Source organism: Anguilla rostrata, chromosome 6 (assembly GCF_018555375.3).
Source record: "Anguilla rostrata isolate EN2019 chromosome 6, ASM1855537v3, whole genome shotgun sequence".
In the NCBI taxonomy this organism is placed as follows: domain Eukaryota; kingdom Metazoa; phylum Chordata; class Actinopteri; order Anguilliformes; family Anguillidae; genus Anguilla; species Anguilla rostrata.
The window spans coordinates 22,160,903-22,182,196 of record NC_057938.1 but is presented as its reverse complement, the minus strand read 5'-3'; the positions used below and the strand labels follow the sequence as shown (position 1 = coordinate 22,182,196).

Below are 21,294 nucleotides of genomic sequence, written 5' to 3'. Positions count from 1 at the left end.
ATTGGCCCTTGTTGTGCACCCCTGATATTAGGGATAAGAAGTATTGCTCTGTTGCAAGAGCAAAGAACTCTAACTAAAAACAGGGTGGAATTTTGCTCAGAATGTCTACTGTCTAAATGAGATGCATTCAAGTTAATAAATTCATCCTATAGGAATTGTGCCTGGAGTTTAACTACTGCACATACAACTGTATTTGCATATTCAGATTGTAGACAAATATGGTAGTAACAAATATGGCTAACAAAACAATAATAATTATTTGTGATGGCTTGCAGACATGGCCAATAAACAAATAATACCACAATTCCTGGATATAGTCAGGTACTATTCATTTTGGTTCAATACAAGTTACTTGTATAGTAACTTCTACATTGAAATATCCCGCCCAGTTGTACCGGAAGTAGTTGTCTTACTGCGGGTTATTGTGGCTTTATGGCTCATGCTTGCTAGCTCCATTCATTTGTTGATATTGTGGTCCTGTGTTTATTTGATTTCTTAAAGTTTTACTTATTTCGCATCATGGCTATTCAGCTAAATGCCCTTTTTAGTGATTCTTACGTGGATATAAGTCAATACAGAGATCAACACTTTAAGGTAAGGAACTTAGTTGATTTGGCTAATGCTACCTAGCGAACGTTCTAGAATGTCCAAAACGAAGCATGTGTGTTCATTGGTTTGGATAGACAGGGTTGACGATGGGTGTTAAATCAGAATCATTGGCGAGGTAAAATCACAATTATTTACCAACTTTCCTATTCGTACTAGGGCAATCGATACGAACAGGAGAAACTGCTGAAGCAGAGCGGCACGTTGTACGTCGGAAACTTGTCCTTCTACACAACAGAAGAGCAGGTATACGAGCTGTTCTCCAAAAGTGGAGATGTGAAAAGGATCGTCATAGGTCTGGACAAAGTGAAGAAAACAGCGTGCGGATTCTGCTTTGTGGAGTATCCTTAATTAAATGTTAATGTGCTTTATACATTTGCATTACTAATTAACTGATGTTTCGCCATCTTCCAGTGTTTGTGAAAGTGTATTTTTTCGTGTACTAAATTATGTTTGTCTTTTGTGTAGGGAAAGTTTTGATTTGTGATTTTTGAAATGTAGTTTTGTAGCTTGTGCTGCTGTTAAACATCATGTTTTGTAACCTCATAATTAGTCTTGATTGCTTTCTACACGAAATGCCTTGACGCTGTTGTAAGGTACTATACTCGCGCAGACGCCGAGAATGCTATGAGGTTCATTAATGGGACAAGATTGGATGACCGAATTATCAGGACGGACTGGGACGCTGGCTTCAAAGAAGGAAGGCAATATGGACGGGGAAAATCAGGAGGCCAGGTAAGTTCACATAAACAAAGCTTTACCTCGTGAAAAATCCTTAAATTATTCTTTGCTTCTCCTTATATATGCCCTTCAGAACCTGATATTGATGCAATTGGTATATAGGCTATATGAACGAACAAAAAGCTCTTTCTCTTGAGGCCATGGATGAATAGTTCCATTTCTATCCTACCTATGGGTAGGCCGAGAGGGTACTGAGAGAAATCTATAGTTATTCACACGGGCCTTTTCTGTGGTGTGTGTGCCTTTGTCAGGTGAGGGATGAATACAGACAGGATTATGACCCTGCCCGAGGAGGATATGGAAAATTAACTCAACTTCAGAGAACACCTGACGTCCGACAGAAGTTTTAGTTGAGGATATATAATTTAACAAGATGTGAGTGAACTTGCATGTGAGATGATAGACTGTTTATTTTTGACTGTCTTTTTAGATTGGAATTGACCATTGTATTTAGTCTGGAATAAATGTATCCTTACAATTTTACCTCTGACCATTTTTGGAAAGCTTCGGTCATCTAGAAGCAGGCCAGCTGGGTTTGCTTATGTTAGGTTCAGAGATGTGACATTTTGTTTTGTCTCCACATTACTTAGCCTATAGTATTCAGTTCATTGAACCACACTTTTTTTTTTAATAAACCATGTTTTTAAAATGACTGTCTTGTGTGTATTTTATGTTCTGTTAAAGGTTAAAGTTCTCAAGTTCATCTTCCAAGAGAACTCAAACTCTTGCCTGTTAAATTCTATACTTTTATTTGTTCTTGTTGTATGTTGGGAATACGGTGTAATGTTACCTGATTTGATGGCATTCTACTGTGAATGCATGTGGACTTACCACTCAGTTGTTCTTCTTTTAAAGCACTTACACCTGTGGTAACCTACCCTGTTCATGGAGATCTACCATCTGGTAGGTTTTTATTTCAACCACACCTGACTCTACTAACTAGTAGCTGAGCAAGATCTCTAGCTATTACATGAGGTGTGCTTTGTTAGGGTTGGAGTGAAAACCAACAGGATGGTAGATCTCCAGGAACAGGACTGGTTACAACTTAATTACACTATTAGGGTTAAGGACTGCGAGATCACCTGGGTTGTCTTAAATCTAAACGTTTACCAAACTGTACCATTATCTTTTGTCTATTGCAGAAACTGTTATCAGGCTCTTTGTCCACCAGTGTAGTAATTCACCTGCTGTGTTCTTAGAACACATTTAAACTTTTATGTTCCTGAGGATTTATTTGCTATGTCTTCAAAAGTCTACTGAATAGTAACAATATTAAAATAAACAATAGGGTTTCTTGCGGCTTGGGCCCCTATAATACAGAAACCCATTTCAAGACCCAGGGTCAAAACTGAGCCAAGGAAAAGCATTTACTCATAAACGCATTACATCACTTATTGCTCCTGAACAGTACATGAAACTACGCTGTAAAGTGATTAAGGAATTGTGAATACTATCTGAAGGTTGCAGGTTAAAACATTGGCATTGGTTATGGCTTTGTTATTTACACCTTATTATTCAAATTTCAGAATGGGCAATAAATAAAAGCAGTTTGTCTTGTGTCAGAGTAATGTTTTGTGATAATGAGCAGAAAACAAAGAGTTCTAGCAATTACAGTATGTTTGTCCCTTCTCAAAGAGTTCACTTCCAGACAACCCCTGGTGTGCTTGCATGTTTTGTGAAGTCCTCTGACAGAACCCTTCTGGCTACCAGCGTCACCTAAAGATTTCTACCACTGTGGCCAATGTTCTGTGCATTAACAGCCATTCACACTCAGAAAAGGAATATGGAAAAAATCAGTTTTAGGAACACCAATGTACACTGCATGCTAAAATGTTCCTGCTCAGAAATGTAAATTGGTCAGACCAAGAGTGCCCTTTAACAGAGAAAAGCAGACCAGAAAAATTCTAATACGATTATCAGTTACAAAGCTGCATGTCACTGTGTGGCTACAAATCATGGGTCAGGTCTCCTGCTGTAGCTCCTATATATTTTTGACTGAGGAAGACATCTTGGATGTTGAGTCTTGCCCTGTTCATTAAATGTGCTAAACAGTGCAAAAGCTCAGTGTTCTCCAGCTCTCCTTATTCTTCAGGTTAATTGTTTTTGAAGTTACTCAGGCAAGGATGCTGTGTGGAACCACTCTTTTTGACATTTCTATAATCACAATAAGCTTTCAAAGCAAACTTTTGCAATTCTCATGCTTCCACGGTCCAAAATCATACACAATTCTGTGGCATCCACATCCATAATAGGACTTCACTGTTTATTAAACATTTTTCAATGTACAATGTTTCAATTATTTTTGTACAGTACTCGCTCATAGACTACACATATCCATACATTGAACAGTTCTGGCAGCAATAAATAAATATGGGGCTTTCTGCAGTTATGCATACATTTTCAAATGTTTGCTTATATACATATACATTGGTTTAAGGATTTAACCCAGAACTCCATGTGATAATTCACAAAATGAATCTGACGGTAGCCGTTTTTATCAATCTGTGCTGGATTAAAGCACACTATTTGCTTAATCACACTATGCAATAACGTGTTCCTCCTTTTTTGCTAGTGTAGCCCATTATGAAATGAAAATCACATCACATGCCTTCACACTAACTGCTTTCCGCACAAATAGAAGAACCAAAAGTAAATGGAAGCAAACATAACAATAGACATGTATTTCTTAAACAATATTAACTCCTTGTGAAAACAGTCGCCAAACAACTAGTGCAACAATAATTCCAGTAAATGTTCATATCATCTACCAGTAGACAAATGTCAAGACAATGGACATACTGTTTAATGTTTATCAGTCAAGTACATCATTCAGTGAAAATCTATGGGGGCGACTAAAATCACATGATAATTAGTAAAATAATTACGAAGTTAAAAAAAGTTTTTATGCTTTGAAAAGCCAGCTTTAAGGCAGTAACAAGAAATTTGCCTTCTTCCAGTTACAATCTGCCTTCTACAATCAAGCAACACAGAACCGAGCAGAACAAAAGTTGCAAGTGCAGTTTAATTTGTCTTCTTAAACAAAACCCTTTCAAAGGGATTATAGGTGAACCAACAGAAGAAGTGGAGGCAACTCAGAAGAGTACCTGAAACACTGACACTGATGGCATTCATTTGCTTCAACCCCAGTCTTAAACACAAAGGCTTGTAGGGACCAGTCTCCTCTGACTTGTGAACAGCGCACCTTTCTAAACTCATGTTAGGGAGCACATTATCCAAGCAGGGAGGGGCCAGTTTCCACTCCGTATGTTCGTTTTGAAATCAGGTGTGCACTCTGCAGTGACTGCGGCCTTCTCTGGGCCAGGGCAAGACAACGGCAGGTTTCTACGTCACTCTGCGAGCTTGCAGTCGCAGAGCTCCTTGTAAATGCGCTTCCGGATCTTCGGCATGTCTGCCTGAGAGAACTGCAGCGGTCTGCCCAGTGCCAGGCACTTACAGTACTGAGGGAGCAAGAGGAAACAGCTGATGTCAGGATGAGCCGTGCACAGCAGCAATGGCACAGTGAGGCTTCATGAAACAAAATGGCTGGAGCCATTATGTATTATCAGTGATTCACTGGTTCAAAACACAGTGTTTTGCAACAAGTGAAGTCTCTCAATCATAGAGTCAATAATAATGCATACATTGCATACAAATGCAAACTGTGCATTTATATAGGGGTCTGATTTTCAAACTCCGCACTTGGGCGAACACTTCAGCCAATAGTAAAACTAAGAACAAAAGCAATGAAGAGTTCTGTACATACTGAAGCTAATTAAAAACCCTAGTAGGAGCACTGATTAAAAGCATATTGTAGTAGTCAAGCAAGGAGGAAACAAAAGTGCACACAAGCTTCTTGTTGAAACGAAATAACAAAAAGGATTTAAGCCTTTTAATCTGACAGATGAAATAAACAATTCAGCAACTGACAAATACATAGTGCTGTACTCATTACAAGGCTCACAAAGCTTCACTCTGCCTGCATTTTTCATTTAAACTAAAGATTTTGTTTGGCAGTCCACTTTTTCAATGATTGATAGCATGCAGAAGCTTCAATTGCTAAACTGAGGAAGCCCAACCGACTGACTAATCTGCAGAATCAACACAAAGGTACTGATGGATTTTACCTCCAAAACAAAGACCCCACAGTCATTGTCGTTCCTCTGCTGTGGTATCCTCTGTTGGAGGAAAACAGGAAAACATGAAAACATGATGGCCTGGATCCTTTAAATTAAACATGTTTTTATCAAGTCACTAATGGTGGTTGATGAACTTGCCAAACTGTTAGCGAAGATAAAAACTAGCGTTTGAAAAAATGTTCGGCATGATTTCAAGTATAATGTAATGAAGCCATTAATACAGCTATTGGTCAATGGAAATATGGCAGTGGAAAAAAGGAATCCCGCATGGATGCTATTTAAAAAGCATGTGGTAAAAGTGCTATAACATTGTCCAAGAAAGAAAATCAAATATGCATCAATGAGTTGGATATGCTCAAGAAGGATGTATGCATAAGACTGCTACCTGAGCCATGCAAAAACAGATAAGCAACTTGGGAATGTGCCGCACAGCACAACTCTAAATGCATCTACTTTTAATCAAGGTATGAGGGAATGAAAATGGAAGATTCATAGCATTTTTGAAATGGTTAATGGTCGAACTGGCCACCTGTGAAGTCTGCTCCGCATTCAAGCCATTTACTTTTAATTAAGTCAGTTCATGTGCAGTGAGTTTTTAGCGCATTACAGTCGACCTTACTTTACCTTGTTAATGATCATCTTCCAGCCTTTCTGATAAACCATCTGCTCCTTTTCTTTCGCTTCAGCCATAATGTACTTTAAGATGTTCTGTGGTAAAAGGGTGAGAGAAAAACGTGTAAACCACCTTTTAAGCTTACTAGGACACGGCAACGTGAAAGCAGTTACAGTATTGTACTTTTTACATTATAGGATCTATATATATATATATATATATATATATATATATATATAACTGGAACAGTCCAGAATTCCTTGAAGGTGAGAGAGGCCAGTGCCATTACATGTTCGCATCAAAGTAACTATTCTGACACCACAGTAGCATGATAACAGTCTTTAATGATTAATTTAAACCTAAATGATGTGAAGAAGTGTTCTAAAGAAATATAATATGTTTCTGTGGTTTGGGACGGGCTAGGCTGTAGGCTTGTCAGTTACCTCAATAGCATGCCTGAACACAATGCCTTGAGAGTCGTAGAAATAGACGTTCCGGGTGGCAATGTCCACAGTGATCAGAGACCAGTGGATCTCTAGGTGAATGGGAATCAGCAGCAGTTTTTTGGTGAAGAGATCCACCTGCAAATCCAAAATTATTCAAACATGCAATAGACAGGACCCAAAATAAAAAAGCCCATGAAAATGTTCCCATGCAGACTCTATTAGCAAGACACCGCACTTTATATCTCTACACAGGACTTGGCACCAATACTCTGTCTATTGTGATTTTTTGGATTTCTGAAACTATGTACCATCTTTATCAACTCATCAATACTCTGTCTATTGTGATTTTTTTGGATTTCTGAAACTGTATTCCATCTTTATGAACACTTCAACAGACCTGTGTTATATAATTATTTTAAATACCTACACCCTTCAAATACTAGAAACGTTCCAGCATATAACTTACACAATATTTAGAGAAAAAGTATTTTTCATACAAGTGTATGTTTTAGTTACACGTTTTGCTGAACATTCTTCTGTTTCAGAATTCTTAGAGATTCTCATTACTCTTCAACATTGTCTTACAAAAAATTACAATTTCACCAGCATTTGCAAAGTATTTCAAGTATATAACTGGTCTGCACCTCACCTCACCAAATCCATCAATCTGGCTCTTTGTTCAGCAATGCAAGAGATGACCTTTAATGACATTACCTTTTTGGTCCACCTCTTGACCCCTTCGTACCCCTTGGTTACCAGCTGTCTGTGAAAGAAACTGTTGAAGAAATGGACCTATAAAAGAAAGCAGAGACACACTCAGATGCTATTTCTCAAACCTCCACTGCCAAGCATTATATGAAGAGTTGCATGAGTTGGCATAATCAATGCCAACTAGCCAAAAAAAATGCCTCAGTAGCTGCCTCTGACGGCTGAAGACTGCATCAACGACTATCACTTTTCTTTCTCACAGTACGGGTTCAGATGGCGATGGCAGTTTGAAAAGGCATGCAGAACTGTATGGTCAACAGACCTTGTGATTGACAGCCTCCTCGATTAATTCCCCATACATGTTTATAACCTAAAGAGTCATAAAACATAAATTAATTAGGACCTCATAAAATAAACCAATAAAAAACTGCTATTATACCATTCACATCTCCTTTGTATTTTAAGGTTTCTTAGTTAGTGTAGTTAACTTGTGTTGGTGCAAATAAAAACAAAATATTAAACTGGAATTTATATATGTATATATATATATCTTTAAGCATCATAAAGACAGACAAGAATTTAGTTATCAGATCCTGAGACTATTTTTTTATTTTATTTTATTAAGGTATGAAGATGGCTCTTGAAGGTCAACCTGATCATTGACCCAGTTCTGGTTGTCCAGTGTAGAAAGGTCCTCCAGGGTCAGCATGTGCTTGTTGTAGACCACTTTGAAACAGCGCATTGGAGAGCTGGCTAAAACAGCTTGGTATTTAGTCAGTTCTGTATAGATTAAAGACTTTCTGATGCAGAAAAGGAAAGAAGAACAGGAAAAAGAAAGTATGAGTACATGGTGTAGGCAGTTTATCAACGTACAATATCAGGAACTAGTCTAACACTTGTGAATAAAGTATATAATTTCAACACCTAGGCCACTTTAGATCTAGAGAGAATCATCACACAGTTACACCAGCCCAAAAGACCAAGTTACCTGTCCTTGAGGTCTGTGTTGAGCTTATTGTTAAGGTGCTTCAGTACATCACTCTTACTCAAAGGTATGAAGCTGCCATGCTTCCCATAAAAGTGCTTAAGATACTCTGTGAAGACAGGACAGATAGACAAAAGATTACCAATAACTCTCTTTTCTTAAATGTATATGCTTATCAGGGACTTGTATAACATTTTAAAAATATTCCATTACCTCGCAATTACAATATAAGGCTAAAAGTAAGTTTTAAGAATTTTTTGTATAAATATTTTAAAGTATTTTGTGTCCACAAAGACATACACTTCACTCTTCAGTGAGCTGTCAGATTTGCTAGTATTATCAACACACAGATATTGCAAGAATAGATAGTAATCAGCCTAGTTAGCAAAAATGTGGCATATTGGCCCAATTTATATGATTTTTCCAGGGACAGTGACCTATATGATCACTTTTATGACTTTGCTGGATGCAGATTTCCAGTATTCAATAATTTTCAAGAACTATACAGCTACTACTGCTCTGGGAAAATGTTTTGCAGAAAACATCTACCGTGAATGAGTTCTTTTATCGCTTCATTGGTGACCTGTTTGGATAACAGCTGGCTGCTAGTGCCCGCCACCTCCTTAGTGCGTAGGTTCTTGCTGTGTGTAACAGAGTTGGGGGCCCCTACTGTGGTCCTGCAGTAGCGGTGGTCCCGAAGGGGCCCGCTGCCCTGTACCAGGCAAGGTGGGGGTAATGCTGCCTCCTTGTCCTCACCATCACCAGCTGGAGGGCTGCTGGCAGGTAGAGTCTGTTTGTCTATTTCTAGACCACTAATTCCAGAACTGTGACTATGGTCCACCCTGGATATTTCGGGCCCCTCAGGTTTGTCCAGCTGTGGTTGAGTTTTTGGGCCACTGCTGTCACAGGACATGGACGTGTGCTTATTTCCTCCGGCAGGCCCACAGACAGCCTCCAGCCCTGACGACCACACGCTGAGGGCAGACTGGTTTTGCGCCAGAGTTCCCTCTGCTGGCTCTGACCCACCCTCTTCTGGCACACGCTCGATCTTCCCAAGTTTCTTTAGATCATTGCCACTGCCTTCCCTGATTAAGTCCTTGGGCTCTGTGTTTGGGCTGGACAAGTAGGGAAGCACCTTTGCTTTTTGGGAGTTGTCTCTAAGGTTTGAAATGTGGGGAATGTTTCTGGATTTTCTACCCTTCCTGCAGTGGCCAAACCAAGAGCTCTCGACTCCGTACCGACAGAACTGGAAGTCAAACCTTGACAATCTCCTGTGCCACTTCAACAGAGGCAGACCTCTTCTTCTGCCATTCCTGGATAGCCTTGAGCTCTTCTTTGACAGAGACCGTTTTACACTTCTGCAGTCTGCTGTCTGCTTGGTCCTCTGACCTGCCTCCTCTGGTGAAGCACAGCTTGGGTGAACATTGTCCACAGTCTGGCCAATGACATTCAAGGAAAGGTGGATGCTGGACAGCTCCAGGGGTGGAGCATGTACTGCAGACTCCTCGGATAATACAACTGGACAGCCTGAGATGGCTGCAGACATATCTGCTGAATGAACCTCCTCTGGGTTGTCTGTCTTTAGTGGGCAGCCGGGTGATTGTCCTTCCGTTATGTCATGCTTAACCACCTCAGCACCCAGGTGGCCTGCGACTTGAGCAGACCCCTGAGGCTTGACTCTAGTTCTAGACAATTTCTTTAGCCGAAAATTAGTCCGCCGTGTCTTATGTACGTGAGAGAGGATTCCTTTTCGTCTGATATGACTCAAAGACCGGTATTTAGAGAATAACATTCCACGTGCCTGCAACCAAAAACGGTTGCGGTGAAGCCTGGCGAAACTATTGGTCCTCATTGCCGAAGATTTTTGCAGCCATTTTACATTAGATTGGCCCGTCACGACCCCAGATCTGTAAAAATAGAGCAAGCTACGCGTTTCTGATCACATTCAAAAGCGTATCTGTCAAGCTAATGTAGCCTATAGCTACCGTTACCACTTCAAAATCACATCTGGTATAAAAGAATCAAGGATTAGTTTCGTGCATAAAAGTAAATCGGGAAGGTATGTTAGCTAGCTTATGTTATCTAAAAAAAAAAAACATTAGAAAACTACTGCATCACATACATCATTTCCTTACTGAATAAAAAAAACCTTCAGCACACAACAACAAATGACAATAGCCTATGCGTCAAGCGAGTATATTCCTCTCCCGTCTACAACCAAGTGACATACCAATAACCACACAAAACGTTACCAAAATCCAGCCATCACTGGACAGTAAAGTGCTTTCAGTAATCCTACTCCTAACAACCCGGCTCACACACAACTACACATGTATCTGTCGGGCATTAAATACGTCATACATCCACTACCGGTTTAAAACCAATGTCAAGCTCCATTGAAATTAAAAGGAACTTTGTCTCCTACTACTGGTTGTGAGTGAAATGAGCCCTGGTATTTCTTTTGAACTGACTTGCTAACATACAATGAACGGTATATAATGAGTGCACCAATAAAAACTGCGAAATGCTATTAAATGTCTTCTTCCACGATTAAACAAATGTGATTAACGTTTTGCTCAATAAAATACATTTGAAATATTATTTACGAATTTTCTCGATTAGTCTAGATTAGTCCTGCAACATAAAGAAATGGGAGGAAGTAGGCTGCATGGAATTTTAACTAAAATTTATGAAACTACAGAATATCCATGAGTAGTATATCATGCCATAGCCTGCTTTGGAAGCTGGTCTAATTTTTGTGGTTGGTCAAATGTTTTATAAATAAGTCAGCAGGACAGCAAAAAAAATTTTAAGTGACAATATAGTGTCATGCCTCTTTGAAAAGCATGCCCTCGTAATACTGCAAGTGGCCACAGTCAGCACTGGATCATTCCAGAGTTTGGGACTGTCCATGCACTCGAACAGCACCTTAACAGAATGGGCTACCTAGAAGCCCCCAAAAATACTTTTTGACAAAATCAATATTCAACTCAGTTCCCGGCAGGGGAATTGAGAAAGCCGTTAAAAGGTTCTGACCCCATGTGTCACATATACATCCGTTCTTTGACAACACACATTTAAGGCAAGACATACGGAAAACATTTCCGGGAAAATATCTGTGTCCCCTTCAGCAGGTCAGAGGGGAAATTGTGGATGTTCGCAGGAATGAGAATCTCCTTCCACAAAAAAGTAAGGTAAATATTCACATGGTCAATATTTACAGTCCAAATGTCTAAAATGACGGTAGTTGTCAAAGAGTTGTTAAAGAGGGAAAGGAAAATTTTCTGACAGTGTGTGCTACTTGGTGGGTGCTATGGGGTGACAAATGGGTTTGAGTTCATGGCAATGAGTTGAGCATGTTACATAATTTCTTACTCTGAACAGAGAGTCCTATACAGCCTATGATTGCCCACCCTGGCCATGGGGCACACTGTCTGTATGTAGGATTTCTAACTGATATAGGACAGCTGTGTTAAATAATGACACATTAAATAGATCTATTAAGCTGTCAGATACTGGACTCATACAGGTCTGGGAAGGCAATGGTTCATTTGTATAGTACAGCAGACATCTCTGATCTATGTTCTATTAATGTTTATGTGTCATTATATTTGGTTGAATCCTCTGGCATCCATCACAGTGATCTGCCAAGTGATGAATGCATTTATCTGAAATTAACCACGAAGACCTGCCTGTGGCTTCATTAGAATGCAAAACTCACACAAAGGCTATCAGCAAGATCACAATTTAAACTTTATAATCAATAACACAAACTGATTTACTTTGACTGACTCAATGCTAGTACTGCTGCGACTGCTGCTGCTACTACTACTACTACTACTACTACTACTACTGCTGCTGCTGCTGCTACTACTACTGCTACTACTACTACTACTACTACTACTAATAATAATAATAAAAGTGCAAATATCTAACAAAACACTCAAATGAGCCTAGTATGGTCACATTTTCCCCCTCATTTTACATCATATACAGTCCCCTCCAAAAGTATTGGAACAGCAAGGTCAATTCCTTTGTTTTTGCTATACACTGAAGACAATTGAGTTTGAGGTCAAAAGATGTACATGAGATGACAGATCCGAATTTCAGCTTTTATTTCCTGGTATTTTTATCTAGATTTGTTAAACAACTTAGAACATATCACCTTTTGTACCAGACAACCCAATTTTTAGGTGAGCAAAAGTATTGGAACATGTGACTGACAGGTGTTTCTTGTTGCCCAGATGTGTCCTGTTAGATTGATTGGTTAAACAATAAATAGTTCTGAATGTCTACTCTTGGTTTTAGCCTTGGGTTTTGCCTGTGAAAACTGCATTTGTGTTATAAAAATAAACTAACATGAAGACCAGAGAGCTGTCTTTGGGAGAAAAGCAAGCTTAGAAAAGAGGGGAAATCGATCAGAGCCATTGCACAAGCATTAGGGATAGCTTGTACGACAACCTGGAATGTCCTGAAAAAGAAAGAAACCGCTGGCGTACTGAGCAACAGATATCGAACAGGTCGACCAAGAAAAACAACAGCAGTTGATGAAACATTGTGAAAGCTGTGAAGAAAAACCTCAAAACATCAGTCAGTGACATCACAAACAATCTCCACAGGACAGGGGTGAAGGTATCTCAATCAACTGTTCGAAGAAGACTTAGAGAGCAGCAATATAGAGGCTATACCACAAGATGCAAACCACTCATCAGTAGTAAGAATCGGAAGACGAGATTACAATTTGCAAAGAAGTACAGAGATGAGCCACAAAAGTTCTGGAACAAAGTTTTATGGACTGATGAGACCAAGATCAACCTCTACCTCTAAGTGATGGAAAGGCCAAAGTGTAGAGAAAGAAGGGATCTGCTCATGATCCAAAACATATAAGCTCAGCTGTGAAGCATGGTGGAGGAAGTGTCATGGCTTGGGCTTGCATGGCTGCTTCTGGAGTGGGCTCACTAATCTTTATTAGTGAGCCCAGAAAAATGCGGAGAAATGCGTCCAAACTAATTTGGAGGAACTTCATCATGCAGCAAGACAATGACCCAAAACACACTGCCAACACAACAAAGGATTTCATTAGGGAGAAAAAGTGGAAGGTTTTAGACTGGCCAAGTCAATCACCAGACCTTAACCCAATTGAGCATGCATTTCACCTCCTGAAGAGGAGATTGAAGGGAAAACCCCCCCGAAACAAACAACAACTGAAAGAGGCTGCAGTAAAAGCCTGGAAAAGCATCACAAAAGAAGAATGCAACAGTTTGGTGATGTCAATGGGTTGTAGGCTTGATGCAGTTATTGCAAGCAAGAGATATGCTACCAAATATTAAGTGTTATTTGCTTTCATTTTCTTAAATACTCTCTGTTCCAATACCTTTGCTCACCTAATAATTGGGTGGTCTGATACCAAAGGTGCCATGTTCTAAGTAGTTTAACACATCTAGGTGTAAATACCAGGAAATAAAAGATGAAATTCTGAACTCTTGTCTCATGTTCATCTTTTTATCTCAACCCCAAATGTATTCAGTGTATTGCAAAAACAAAGGAATTGGCCTTGCTGTTCTAATACTGTAGAGGGGACTGTATATAGCTTCACATACTTCATGTGTGAGATCATTTTGTTTCCCTCCCTATTTCTAATAGTTTGCTAGTCTCTGCAAATAAATTGCTAAATTGTCTGTTTTTCATTTTCTCAAAAGCCTAAAACTAAACTGAATCTCCTCCATGCCCCACGAGGGTATAGATGTGTCATCCTTGATCACCGGCTGACTTTGGCATTTAATCATTTACTTTGGCATTCAGCCAGCGTTAATGCAGTGTTTGCAATGGCTGAACAACAGTCAGAGAGGCTCACAGTATAAATAAAACAGCGGTGGTCGGTCTGGTCACCACTTCTCTGTGTTCTATTGCTTCAGTCTGCCACTGGGAAGGTTCAGTCATTCAAATGAGACCTGTAGGCACTGTGGTGATTTTGGGGCTGCTGGCAGGGGCCTGGGCACAGGGGCTCCAAAGTATTTTCAAGCCGAACTGTGATTCGCCGGAAGCAGAAGAAGCTGCTTTAGTAGCCCAGGAGTACATTAATGCCCAGTTCAGTCATGGCTACAAGTTTGCCCTCAACCAGATTGAAGAAATAAAGATAATTACAAAGGTGAGCTTTCGACAAACACACTAGATTTTAAAAATGCATTTTCTTCCTTGGAGTTTAAAATATGTAGACAAAAATGTCAAAGCTTTTTCCTTTCTTATTACATTTGCATGAATAATGGATACAATTTTCAATTCTAAGAAAAGGTGTAAGCTTATATATGGAATATACTTTTCTAGTGCACAGTTTGCGTTTCAGAATTACTACCTGCCATTTATATTTATGCAAGGTGTATTGTGCAAAATCAGAAGCATTGACATGAATTGAAATGTAGAATTTACATTACCACAGAATACCACAGAATAGACTGATGTCTATGATATATTTGACATATATCATAGACAGAAAATGTTCAAGACCCCCTCCAACTAAAATTTCACAAGTCCACATATTATGAGTAGGGTCAGCAAAAGGGATCTAAGGGAGATCTGATTTAGGTTTTTAAAGCAGAGCCTTGGGGTGTTCAAGACCAGTCTTACAATACATTTCCAGATGCTCTCTAACCAAAAAATGAGTAAATGAGCAAGCCTGTTGACAAACGGAATGGCCTTTTTTCTTCATTAACTTTCAATAAACTCTTAAGTTCTTTGTGTTCTTATGGTTAAAAACAGAAAGAGAAGCCTAGTAACCATCTACTAACCACATCTCATGCCCCCCAAACCGTATTCCACCGTAGCCAGATGGTGGAGAGACCTATATTGTGGAACTGGAACTGCTTCAGACCAAGTGTCATGTCCTGGATCCAACACCTGTTGCCAACTGCACAGTCAGACCTCTTCAGGAAACGGTAAAGCTACTCTCAGTTTACTGCAAAGGCTCAGTATCTTTCATAATTGTTTCATACTGAGAACAGCTCTCATTACCCCTAAGAACCGAAATTATTGAAGCTGATTATAACAGGTTCTGTTGTTCCTCTCCCCACAAACCACACAGTCTGTTTCCGACACACACAGGCTTTATTGTGCATGCAGATAAAGGTACAAATAAACAAACAAACAAACCGCCCACCATAGGCGAAGGGAACACGATATATAGTTCCCGCCTACATCTCATTCCAGCGCCCGGTCTCACTGCTGACAGAAACAGATAAAGAGTTACTGAAATTGTCAACAGCTGTGGTTGCAGACCAGCTAAACCGCTCCATCTCCGCCTGCAGGTGGCACCCTAACCACACCACCCCTCCACTCTGATACATTCCATTGGTGTAAAAAGAACAGCTCTTTCTGAGCGGTCATTCATGACTCTCTGGTGATTAGGCAATGTGGTTTGATAAACTGAACAACATAATTCCGAGTCGACTTTTGAAATGCAGCTTGAAGTTGCATATTTTTTTATTTTTTTTAGTTATGGTTACATTAATTCAAATCACAATGGATTTAGGGGCAATGTGTTTTTAATGCCTGAAATAGCATTCATAATAGCGTGGGGATTCTTGATAATTCTTGGATTAAAAAACATGCTGTCTGTTGCGTATGCTAGGATTGATGGGTGAATAAACAGTATGGAGTTGAGGTTACAGAGTTGCTGGCTTGAATCCTTTTTATATTGTCACTGCTGTACCTTTGACATAACAACTCAATTGCATTGCTTCATATACTGAAAGGCTTAATTAAAATAAAATTAATTGGAATATATCTTTGTATACCTTTTGCATCATTTTCAGAAAGTTGAAGCAGACTGTGATGTGGTATTGTCCAAGACTGGAGGCGTTCTGTCTGTGGTGGCCTACAAGTGCAAATCTAAACCTGGTATATGTATATATTTTCAAATATTAAGAATTATAAAAGTGGATTTCTCTGTACAAATCCTGTATTATCCTACACTCTGACATGAGAACAGAAACACTACTGTTATTTTCAAATCAATTTACATTTACACACTGTAATTAATGGCCACTCTTGTTTGAGTGGTCTAAATGCTTAAATGTATGAAGTTGAGAGGGAATATGGCTACGCTAGCACTGTTGGGTGACCTTGCGAAAGCCATTCATTTCATGTCAATGAGACAGACAATACTGATCATGCCTGAGTGAACTACAGAGTGAGAGAATAATTGTCCACCATGTAAAGCTTCACGAGGGCATTAATCAAGCAGATATGCACAGTTCATTCACATGTTGGGATGCTTACAATGAAACATGATGTTTTTTATACCTTTGTATGCACATTTCATATATCATGCTTTTGCGCAATTTAAGAACTGGTAATGCAGTTACATTCAGTATGAAATGCACACAGACTCTATGAATGAGTCCGCTGGCTTCTAAAGAGCCATCTCCCCTGCTTCCTGCGCAGATTCCGCTGAGGATGTGTGCCTTGGGTGTCCTCAGCTTGTAGCTCTGACCCACACCGATGCGCTGCAGGTCGTCGATGCTTCTCTGGGCATCTTCAACAGCAAACTGAATAACGACACTGCACAATTTGCAATGTTGGAGGTTGGCAGGTTGTCATCACAGGTGGGTGAATATTCATGTATCCTCTTTAACATAATTGGGTCTGGGTTGCTGGTCATCTGTGTAATTACTTCAAGCCTTTTGCAATATTAGAACTCCATGTAAAGAGCTAGAACTAGTCAGTTAAATTTATGCTTCTAAATTGGAATGGAAACAATATTTGTTAACTAAAAGACAAGCACGTGATTTGAATTAAAAATGGTCCTTTTTTTTGGTCCAGTCTTAAAAATATGTCCAGATTCAACTACAGTACATTTTCCCCCTAACATGACAAAATGGCAATCCGACAGAATGGAGGCCTCATTGTTCTGATGTGTTCCGTTCATTTTCAAATAGCTTGATTAATATTTGCAGGTTGTGACTGGCGGTCCCCAGTATTTTGTGGAATATGCCATTGTAGAAACGAACTGCACAGTCGATGACCATGATGCATGTGTTCCACTGCTGCAGCCTCCAGCAGTAAGTACTTCATATTTAGCTGAGCCCAGGTGACAAGGTTTGGGCAATTTGACTGTAAGCTTGGCACAAACTACAGTGAAAATATCAGTCTGTTAAAGATGCCTTAAATAAGTTAACTTAAAGTGACTATCCACACAGAAGACAAATGCCATGTCAGACAACCATCTCTGTTTTGAAATAACTGATACTCAGCTCTGTATTTGTAACATTGCAAATTCTGTCACACTATCATTGAAGCAAAAACATCAATTTGAAGGATCTTGTACAATTGACAGAACAAGTAGAATGTGGCAATGGAAAATAGCACCAGAATCTCCTGTTACCAGCAAAACCCCCTGTAATTAAGGCACAGAGAGGACAGAAGGAACACAGAGGCTTCTCAAGTTTCTCATAACGAATCTGTGCCCAAAGAGACCACTGTGTTACATAACAAAAGTTCATCTGATATCATCCCTTAAAGCGAAAAGGCTTCTGTGTGGCTAAAGGTGTCCTTTCTGCGATTACTGTAGACTGCACACTCTTTCCCGCTGTGGTAAGTCTTTATTCTTATTTCTTATGAATGCATTAAAATCACTAAGTCATCAATTTTCACTGAAGAAAGATTCTGTGGAAAATGGTTATTAAACACATGTAACAGAGCCATGTGGAGTCATTCAGTCATGTCAAAATTAGAAAGAACTTCTATCCATTTCTCAATGCTATGTCTGTACTAAATGTATTTTTATTTTTGAATGCTTTGGGGAAGGGGGAATGATAAGTGCACTGCAGATTTGAAAGCCTCCTTCGTCAAAAGAGGGGGTGGGGAAGGACTAATAACTATTAGTTAATAATATGTTCATTAGGAAAGATCATGCCTTCTTAGTGTCCTACCAAAGTTCATGTGTTTGTTAAGATGATTAAAAATCTTTGCAGTGATAATGCTGATCTTAATGTCAAAAATAAAATAATTGTGTATACTGATATTAACTTTATTTAATTAGCGAGCTAAGGACCTAGCTCTACCAAGTTCTTATCCATATCTTGCATCAACAATTAGCTACATTAGTGCAGGTAATCAATCTGAGAAATGCATATTGTAAATGATAAAACTTATCTTAAACAAAATAACCTGAAACATTTTAACATTCATATTTATTTTAGAATGTTCTGAATCACAATTTGTAACTACAATATTTCTGTCCTTTTGGTTTGAACTCAGTGATAGGCTGAACATTAGTCTTTGACAATCAAATCAACAGGCTGCGACAGATGCCTTAAAAGAACCAATCATAAATATTTTAGCCTGTTTTTTAATCTATGAGATGGGTAATGGGGAGGACATTCTGAATGAATGCAATTAGTGAGAACTGTCCCAAATGATATAAATACATTTCTTCAGCTACTGGATTCACTGTATAGGTAAACCTCTATTGGATAATATGAAATTAAAATTTTATGAGATACCATACATATTGTAATAGCGTATATTAATTTATCCTGAATTGATATGTTAGCAAAAAAATAATAAAAACAAAAAGAAATCCTGTTATTAGTAGAGATGTATGTCTTTCATAGATCCTCCATTTACTTTCAAGCTGTTTGTTGTCTCTCTTGTGATCTAGCAGTCCCCAGTGGACCCAACAGCAAATCTTACAGGGTCAGTAGCGCCCCCTGTTGTCCCAAAACTCCATACCATCCACGGCCTCAAGCACCATCACAAGCTCAGTATCGTCAGCGATCCGGCAACTGCTGGCCTTCTGTCTGAGTCGAATGAGTCAGAAGAAGTGCCGGTCGTGAAGAGGCAAGCGCCAATGGACACGCTGCTTGAACTGCCAGAGGTGCCGGCTGCTCCAGAAATACCAGCAGTTGCAGAAATGCCCGTTGTGCCACATTTGCAAATCTGTCCTGGAAGAATCAGGCACTTCTAAGCCACATACTTCTAAATGTGACATTTTTCGACCAGGTCACGTTTGATGCCTTTATGATGACATCAGAATGGGGTGTACAAAATTTCATTTGATAACTCACAGTGTCAGGTTCTTTCATGGGGTGCTTGGCATTCGTCATCTTTTCTCAGTCCATTTCACTTATGTACTGAAGACTGAACTGAATATGTGTTTAGCCAGATTCTGGAAGATGCAGGATTCAGTTGTGATTGGAAGACAACAAATGACTTGATGCATGGTGCTATGGTGGCATTTATTCACATTCAAGTAGTGTGTCTGTAAGTGTGTGTATTCTTTACAAGAAATAATATCTACTTTAGGAAATTAAAGAATTGCACAACACCTGTTTCTTTTCTCATTTGTTTTGTGATTTTGGAGAATATAAATACAAATATGACTAGACACTACGGAACTAAATAATTATGTAATAACAACACACATTTATTATTAAGGTCTGGAGATAATCTGGAGCACATTACCATCAGAAACCAATCACAATTAGGTATTAAATATGAGGTGCTTATCAGCACTGAATAAAATGGTATGCTGTTATTGATAAGTGTGGTGGAAGTGAAAGGCCCAAGCAATATCAAGACCGATGCATGTAAAACACTGTCCGACTGGTACATTGCAAAATGACACAATACAATGGTCTGAGACAGGCAGAAAAGGGCAAATCAGCAACAGCAATCAAGAAGCATAAATGAACAGAGGGCAGTGAGAGGCGATATGACTTTATTTGTGATTTAACAGTGGCATTGCTCAGTGCAAATATTCTTATTCCAAAAGCAGTTCACCCTAAATTATATGCCTTTTTTTCAGAATAGTGTTGTAACAGAAGGGAATTTGAACATATAGGGTCCTACTGTGGTCAGGCAAATGTGTCTGGGCATGAGTGAAAGTGCTCAGTTTGTCTTGCACAATATATATATATTTTTTGCCTCCGCCAGGTTTGGTAATTTTGTGGTCATAAAGGTGTTCACATCAACATGAGCTAGGTGGCAAAATAGGGGGTGTGTCAATAAAATTATTTTGTGCTGTGCTTTACCAATGCGCGCATATGAAGGCGGAACCTGCATATGAACCAAAGCAATTACAGAACTGGTTGGATGCTGAGAGAGAGCAACCATCACTGTGCAAGCCAAATTGTGCAAGATAAGTAAATAAGCATATGTACAGTAGAACCTACAAAACATAAAAACATAGGGAATCAAGACTGTTCAGAACAAAAAACTGTGTTTTCTGTGGTAATTGAAATTGTTTCATTAGAATTAAATCACAGTATAAACAACTGTCATTGACATTACTATTCCTTTATTTTTAAATGGGCTCTCAATAAAAATGCTTTTAAACATCTTTACAAACCATATCTCCTTTTTAGTTACCTGCTATCTTTGATTAAAAGTAATCTTTTCTATATCAGAAAGCAATAATGAGGAGTTTATTAGTAGTGCCAAGTGTTAATGTGTTTATGTGTAACGGAATTACACAGCAAATGAGCACAAAAAAACTAAGAAATAATGGGCAGAAGCATTTAAATAGAAATAATAAATAAATGAAAACAGAATAGAGGCAACTTTTTGAGCATTGCAGGTCTTTTCCTAGCATAATGTGTGGAGCATCCTCACTGGAAGTTCCAGCAGAATTTCTGTAGTCCTGCGGCAATCTAAATGTGTTTTTTTCTGCTCTGTTCTATGTGTTTATAAGCACCTGGGTAATCATTTATTTGTATCTTGCCTGTAGTGTACATTTGAGTCCATCTACTGCGTAACTGTGTTAAGTGGCTGCCACTAATAAACTATGCACTGTTTTTTCAGTAATACGTAATGCCACATTATAGAAAAGTGGAAAACAGTGGCCAAGTGAATAACCCAACCTTGTAATGCCTGTTAAGATAAACGAAATTGTAGCCATGCCACTTTCTGAATGTTTTCACGGCATTCCTCATGACTTGGCAGATTGTGGCATTCAGGGCCCTAGCACAGTCATGTCAAGGTAAAGCTTCAGTAAAGGAGTCTTCCAACCCTGCAGGAACTGCGAGATAGAAGTTGGGAGGAAAAGGTTGCCCATTTGGACAG

The 21,294-nt window shown here is 39.1% G+C and overlaps 3 protein-coding genes across 5 annotated transcripts; 2 read left to right on the top strand and 1 right to left on the bottom strand.

Annotated features, from left to right (window-relative positions):
* Positions 1-405: 405 nt before the first annotated feature.
* On the top strand, positions 406-2,000 carry ncbp2 (nuclear cap binding protein subunit 2). Its single transcript, XM_064339017.1, has 4 exons — positions 406-594; positions 766-947; positions 1,203-1,341; positions 1,599-2,000. The coding sequence occupies exons 1-4, from the start codon at positions 520-522 to the stop codon at positions 1,695-1,697; spliced, it is 495 nt and encodes a 164-aa protein (XP_064195087.1). The 5' UTR covers positions 406-519; the 3' UTR covers positions 1,698-2,000.
* Positions 2,001-3,591: 1,591 nt separating this feature from the next.
* On the bottom strand, positions 3,592-10,621 carry LOC135256829 (sentrin-specific protease 5-like). Of its 2 annotated transcripts, none has more exons than XM_064339015.1 (10): positions 10,466-10,621; positions 8,785-10,142; positions 8,239-8,344; positions 7,903-8,050; positions 7,573-7,620; positions 7,257-7,334; positions 6,540-6,677; positions 6,108-6,191; positions 5,472-5,522; positions 3,592-4,805 (listed from the first exon to the last, which is right to left on the bottom strand). In XM_064339015.1, the coding sequence occupies exons 2-10, from the start codon at positions 10,085-10,087 to the stop codon at positions 4,695-4,697; spliced, it is 2,067 nt and encodes a 688-aa protein (XP_064195085.1). In that variant the 5' UTR covers positions 10,088-10,142; positions 10,466-10,621; the 3' UTR covers positions 3,592-4,694. The 2 variants fall into 2 exon arrangements, with proteins under 2 accessions (XP_064195085.1, XP_064195086.1); XM_064339016.1 differs by having other exon boundaries at positions 10,488-10,592.
* A 3,488-nt stretch (positions 10,622-14,109) lies between these two features.
* LOC135256827 (alpha-2-HS-glycoprotein-like) lies at positions 14,110-19,558 on the top strand. Of its 2 annotated transcripts, none has more exons than XM_064339012.1 (7): positions 14,110-14,383; positions 15,057-15,167; positions 16,044-16,128; positions 16,675-16,835; positions 17,187-17,291; positions 17,752-17,823; positions 18,896-19,558. In XM_064339012.1, exons 1-7 carry the CDS (start codon positions 14,180-14,182, stop codon positions 19,196-19,198), a joined length of 1,041 nt encoding a protein of 346 aa, XP_064195082.1. In that variant the 5' UTR covers positions 14,110-14,179; the 3' UTR covers positions 19,199-19,558. The 2 variants fall into 2 exon arrangements, with proteins under 2 accessions (XP_064195082.1, XP_064195081.1); XM_064339011.1 differs by having other exon boundaries at positions 18,893-19,558.
* Positions 19,559-21,294: the final 1,736 nt, after the last annotated feature.